This window comes from Myotis daubentonii, chromosome 9, assembly GCF_963259705.1.
Source record: "Myotis daubentonii chromosome 9, mMyoDau2.1, whole genome shotgun sequence".
Lineage (NCBI taxonomy): Eukaryota > Metazoa > Chordata > Mammalia > Chiroptera > Vespertilionidae > Myotis > Myotis daubentonii.
The window spans coordinates 65,702,140-65,708,609 of record NC_081848.1 but is presented as its reverse complement, the minus strand read 5'-3'; the positions used below and the strand labels follow the sequence as shown (position 1 = coordinate 65,708,609).

Here is a 6,470-nt window from a genome sequence, read left to right as displayed (position 1 = left end):
ATATGCTCTATTAAAGTGGCAACTGCAACTGGGCCTTCTTAATGACTTATTTTTATACTACAAAGGAATATGGTTAAACAATACAGGAGACAGTTCATTAACTACAAGTGGGAATCTGCTTTTGAAAGGGGGTGGAAGCATGGTTGAATAGAAATGGCACAGATTTTGGAGACAGAAACAAAGTTTGACTCCTTCCCCTATTCCATGGTATGTGATCTCAGGCAACTTAGCCTTTCTGTACCTCAGCTTCAGCACTGCAGAATTGTTAAAATATTTTCAATACATGTTAAAAACAAGCACCTTGTACAGCACTTAGAGCATAGTAAATATTCTATACATTTTAGTTCCTTTATATTTCATGAATATAGATACTGGAATTTGTTTTTACATTTATTGTCTGTTTCTAAATAAATTGATGAGAAAGTAAGTCTTGTGGATAACTGGATTCTTCACCAGGAAGGTAGGGGGCTGGATATGCTCTGGAATTCTAAGACACTATGACTTAATGACTATGATTCTGTGGTTCTAGTACTGAGTGGAGAAGTCACTATGGGCTCATTGCTAGGGACTCCATGTAAGACTGAGGGAAGACCATGATGGTGGTTACAATGTTCACTCATTCCATCTTTTTATAGAGCTTGCCATTGAATCATGGATCCATCACTCAAGGTCAAAAGATCGGCCCATACCATCTCTGTCCAACCAAAAGAAACTATACTGACTGCGTTTCCCTATTGGCCTCATAGCTCTCTGCTGGATTTCCTCAAAGGAGAGCCAAGAGTCTTGGGGGTAAGTCCTCTCCCATCCATGGGTCTCCCTGGAAGGGAACAAAGAGGTTATTTCTCCATGTATATTTCCAGAGAGGCTTTTCAGGAAGGGAGTGGGCTCTCCCCTCGTCCCCTTCAGCCACAATGTATCCTTCCTGATTAATCATAAATACTTGTAAGTCATTTGCTTGTACAAATAATTAGATCATCAGTAGAAGAGCCAATGATACGATTTCCCTAGATTTTTTTTTTAATAAACAAGATAAATAGAAATTCTGTTTAGAAACATGCAGTGTGCTTCATGTCCTAGTAATGTTTCTGAGGGCGTATTTAACGCTGAGAAATAGAATATTTACCTATAATTACAAACTCCCCGACCCCGAGGAAATCCTCACGCTGTTTCATGAAGAGTTAGTACTGTCTTTGAATCATAGCAGAGGGGATGTAAGAAATCGGTGTAATTTTTCCAAATATTTTATTGAGGAGGTGACATCAGGGTGTGGTGGCACCTCTGAGCTTGGAGCAAAAGCCATTGGAAGAGAGCTCAAACTTCCACTTCGTGCTGTTAAAGGCATTGGGAGTTCTTTAAAAATCACAATGCTCCAAAGTCATCCACAAAGTGGACATACACATACGAACAATTTCAGTCATACATGCACATTGAAGGGACAAGAGTAAATTCACTACTTGTGGCAGGCACAGTGACACAGAGGTGTGGCCTGGGAACAAAGCCTGGAATGCTGAAGGAGCAGCTCTGCCCTGAGAAGAGCCACTGACCCTGCACGACCACCATGGAGTTCCCCTCCCTGCAGACTGATAAGTCCACTAGGTTACTCTCCGCTCTTGTCAGGCCGCTGCATAAAGAGATGAGACACAACCTTACCCTAGTCTCTCTGCTCTGCATCAGCAAACTTCATAAAGTATTAGAGAAGTGGGCTGAGCTACAATCCCAAAAGCATACAGTGAATGTGGGAAATGTGTGTGTGTTGGGGTGTGGGGATAATAATAGGATGCAGATGCTACAGAAGGGAAAAAACGGTAAGGGTGAATAGTTTGTAGTCTCTGTCCTCAGGAAGAGGACATATACTCAAATTCATCTGATGCAAGATAAATTGGTAACACCAGGAGATATAGCAAGTAGTGTTGCACAAGAGTAAACCATCTGAACTTGAAGGACCCAGGCAAATGTGATGAGGAAAGAGACAATGGGCCCCTGAAAATCTGAGCGTGGTTGGCCAATGGAAAGAGGAATGCATTAAGGAGCTTAGAGGGGAGCCCAAGGGACCTGGGAGAGCAGGTCCAAAGACTTGGGCACTTGTGACCTCATGTACCCAATTCTCTCTTCACAGGCTATCCAGATCCTGCTTGCCTTGATCATTATGGGCGTTGGAACTATATTTGCAGTTAATTACTTCCTTTTCTCCCAAAAATTTCCACTTGTTTTCTGCACAGGATATACATTCTGGGGAGCACTTATTGTGAGTACTGTCAGGAGCTTTAGAAAAATTATTATAAAGACTGTCTTGCCACTGGGGGGTAGGGAAGGCCAGGGGATTGTCAAGGGCAGAAAAAAAAAGGACACATATGTAATACCCTTTGTAATACTTTAGCAATAAAAAAAAAATAAAGACTGTCTTGAATCCTAGAATAATGAATCCCGTGAACATGGTCCCCAAGGAGACCAGGCCCTTCCACAGTAAAAGTGACTCTATTTAGACACTATCATCATCATCATAGCAATAACTACTCTCAGGTATTCAGTATTTAAAGGTTTCCATGCCCATTGTGTATGTAGTAAGGCAGTAGCTCTTTTCTACCAATCTAGGGGATTAGATGGGTAAATATCCCATTTTCCCCTTTGCAAATAAGGAAATTGAGTTTGAGAGAAGTTAATAATTTAAACATATCTAGCGAGCACTCATAGAATCACAGACTTCCATAGCTTAACAAGAAGTTTAAGATAATTATTATGGTTCAATCCCCTTGTTATCCCAAAAGACAATTTTATGAGTGTCACTCATCTCGTTAATTATAGAGCCATAAATAAAATTCTTAGTATAGTGCTATTTCCATCCAATCCTCACAGCCATGGTTCCCATTGTTGTGCCACAATATTTAAGGGTAGACTCATTAGAGTTTCCCCCAATAGAACATACACTCCTAAGAGGGTAAGGATATTGTCTCAATTGCCGTTACATTCTCAGGACCTAAACTCATGCTTAATGCACAGTAGATGAATTAATGAATCATCCAATAAACAAATGGATGAAATGAAAAATAGTAGTCTCATTTGTTAAAATCCCTGCTCTCTTTATTTTTATTTTTTAAACATCTTTTTATTGATTTCAGAGAGGAAGGGAGCGGGAGAGAGAGATATAAACATTATTGATGAGAGAGAATCATTGATTGGCTGCCTTCTCCTGCATGCCCCCTACTGGGGAGCAATCTTGCAACTCAGGCATGTGCCCTGACCGGGAACCAAACAGTGACCTCCTGGTTCATAGGTCTATGCTCAACCACTGAACCACGCCAGCTGGGCATTCGCTGTTCTCTTTAGATGAACATAAATATTTCATGCCTTTTAAATAATTTGCATTTCAAAGACAATTAGTAGAGTTTTCATTTCTAAATATAAATAACACTGAATATGATTTTCAAACTAAACATATCACACTGTAGAAAAATCAAACCGAACAACTCCTCACTTGCCCATTTCACAACAGGAATTTTCCCAGTGTGACTTTGTGTGATCTGCAGGCATGAATTTTAAATCCTGGCAGACTGCTTGTTAAAAACTCCACTCTTCATTGAAAAGATATTTACTGAGCACAAAGTATATCTTCAGTAGTGTGCTAGGTGCTGAGAGTTCTGATAAGTAAAACCTCTCTGAGAGAACTGGTGAATTGCTCTTAGAATTAGGTGCCTTATCATGTAATATGCCTCCGTATTTTTAAAACAAATTTTTTTAAAAAAAATTTAAATTATTTATTGTTGAAAGTATTAAATACGTCTCCTTTTTCCCCCATTGACTTTTCCCCAACCGCTCCCACCCCCAGCACATGACCTCACCCTCTCTACTGTCTGTGTTCTTTGGTTATGCTTATATGCATGCATACAAGTCCTTTGGATGAACTCTTACCCCTCTTCCCCTCCCCTGCCTTCCCTCTGAGGTTGGACAGTCTGTTCAATGAGTAACAGGGAATTTTGAACAGCAATCTGGCCCTCATCATAGACTACTAGGCCTTGCAGGACCTGATGTTGCTTTGTCAATAGCCTCTTTCATGAAGACAAGAGGGTTTTAGTCTTAGACACCCAGGTGGCTATCCCCATAATCAGACAGCCATTTCAAGAGAGTGTTTGAATATTTTAAATGATATGACTTAGAAACTGGTTCTCTGCCAAGAAGCTGCTATTACAAATGGAAGAGTAATGCCTTCCTCATACTCAATGGAACCTAAGAAATTGAATTCTCCAGAAGAAACTACTTTTCAGACCCCAAAATTTAGTCATATGCCTCAACCTTCATTGCTACCATTAGTAAAGACATCACTGGTTTTCTCAAAATTACCAACACCGATGTTGCAAGTCCCCTTGGGTCCCCATTTGGCTCTAGTGTAATGAGTTGGATGGATGGAACTTTTTATGTAAACGCCTGCTATGGGTCACCTCAGTGTTCTCAGCTAATAAGAAAAGGGCCAAGATTATGGACTTCTGCTTCTGATCAGCAAATGAATGAATTTTCTAGACAGCCCAGGGTGATTTATTATAGATTTAGAATAAATGTGAACAAATTAAGAATTTCTTGTCAAAATGGGTGCTGATAATGTATTTTTTCAGTATGCATCCAGAAGCCTCCATTCAGGCTGGGTTTCCCCCCCAGATATTTGGGTGGGCATTAGAAGGTCTGTCTCAGTGGCAGCAGCATTTACAGAAGATAGATTTGGTATTGTCCAATTTACACTACCAGTAATTATTGTTAATGCTACAAGGGGTAGTTGACAAGTACTCCAAGCTTCTTCATGATTCCTAAATTCCACCTTGGATTTCAGGAACCCTGTGGATGCTTCTTATAAAAATTAAGATTTGTATTTACAGCACCACTAAAAACTGTTGTCTATCAAATAACTACTACATTTGTCAACATCTGAATGTTGTTTAAGCATCTGCAGAAGATCAGCAGAGACTTCAACAGTTCTTGGAGTTCAGAGAATAGTTAGTATACACTGTGTTCATTACACTGCTGATACAACTATAGATGGGACAGTAAGTATTCGGCATTCGTGCAACAGAAGAAAATAGACTAATTCGATGCTTCCTTTGTCATGGTGGTTGCTTTGAAAACTGTACTTTAATGGGAGAAATCATGGAAAGAAATTATCAACAGAATTACCAGAAATGGCCTTTTTTGTACTAGTTACTTATTGTGTGCGCGTTACAATAAAATCTTTCTTCAATTCTCCCCCGACCCCAAAATGGCTGAGATCATTATACTAGATTCTGGCCCCCATATCAGCCTTTGCTTAGAGAGTTCCAGCCTGAGAAAGTCTCCTGCCATCTGCTCAGAGCAGACACAGTTCACCTTTCCCCTTTTCAGACCCAGAACCCAGAATTATCTTTTGTTTTGGAGCCCAGCTGGGCCAAACATCTGAGAGGAATACCTTAGAACTCAAAGAGGGGCCTGCTTCTCCCAGCTGATCCTAGCAAAGAGTCTTTGGGTAGTGCTGAGCATCTCTTACATCTCCTCTTCTGATGCTCAGGTGGAAAGACTGGGAGGTTTGGGAGAATCACAGACAAATACATTAAAATATAATCTCCAGAGTAAACTATGTTGAGGTGGTGAAATTTATCACCTGTTAACTTTGGTCTCCTTTCTTTTTAAAAGTTTATTACTACAGGATATTTCACAGGACTCAACTGGGATAAAAAACATATGGTAAGTCATTTTTTTGTGACTTCTTTATAATTTAAAATTATCTACTTGCTTTATCTCATCTTTGTGTATAAAGCCTTTAGGAATCTAGGGTCTCTCAGGAAAATCTTTATACATCAAATTTGCAGTTCAAGTAATTCCTGTTTGTCAGTGTAGCCATTAACTCTACATCTTTCTACTGGTTCCTTATTCTCTGGTCAACTAAACTGAAAGAATTGCTTATTAGAAACCGTCCTATGTTCCTCTGACTCAATGATTTTCAACTGGTGTGCCACAAAAAAAGTTTAAAACATGCAATACCTGACTAGTTAGTCATGGGCACTGACCTCTTTCCCCTTAGATTGTCAAATAAAAAAATGACAGTAGCCAACACAACAATATCCATCTAATAGGTGAATCAAAATTATACCTATTATTTTGTCAGATTGGCAAAAATATATTTTTTTGGAGTATTGTAAAAGTTTAGTAATTAGTTTCTTTGTGCAATGACATGAAAAATGGTTTTTAATTGGGAACAATTTGTGGCCCCTCTCCCACCTTCACCTTCCCAGGGGCCCAAGTCAGTGTCTGACATATAGCTGGTACACGCTAAGTATTTATTAAAATAGGTCAATAAATGCATGCTAAAATTAGATGTCATCACTCTCATTTTTAAGGATACAAATGGAGATTCCAAGAGATTAATTCCCTTGTAAAAGGTCCTAGTTGACTAGACTGAGAATCAGGTCCAATTATAATGCCAAGATAATTTCTACACACTATTTTGCTTATCT

The 6,470-nt window shown here is 39.3% G+C and overlaps 1 protein-coding gene and 1 pseudogene across 1 annotated transcript in view; both read left to right on the top strand.

Annotated features, from left to right (window-relative positions):
* Nucleotides 1-651: 651 nt before the first annotated feature.
* The window catches only part of MS4A14 (membrane spanning 4-domains A14), a 36,055-nt gene continuing 30,236 nt past the window's right edge, over nt 652-6,470 (top strand). Inside the window, exons 1-3 of the mRNA XM_059710864.1 lie at nt 652-789; nt 2,117-2,245; nt 5,650-5,700. Coding sequence (XP_059566847.1) covers nt 652-789; nt 2,117-2,245; nt 5,650-5,700 — 318 coding nt within the window. The remainder of the gene's footprint in view (nt 790-2,116; nt 2,246-5,649; nt 5,701-6,470) is intronic.
* On the top strand, nt 2,856-4,980 carry LOC132241682 (nucleoporin NDC1-like; annotated as a pseudogene).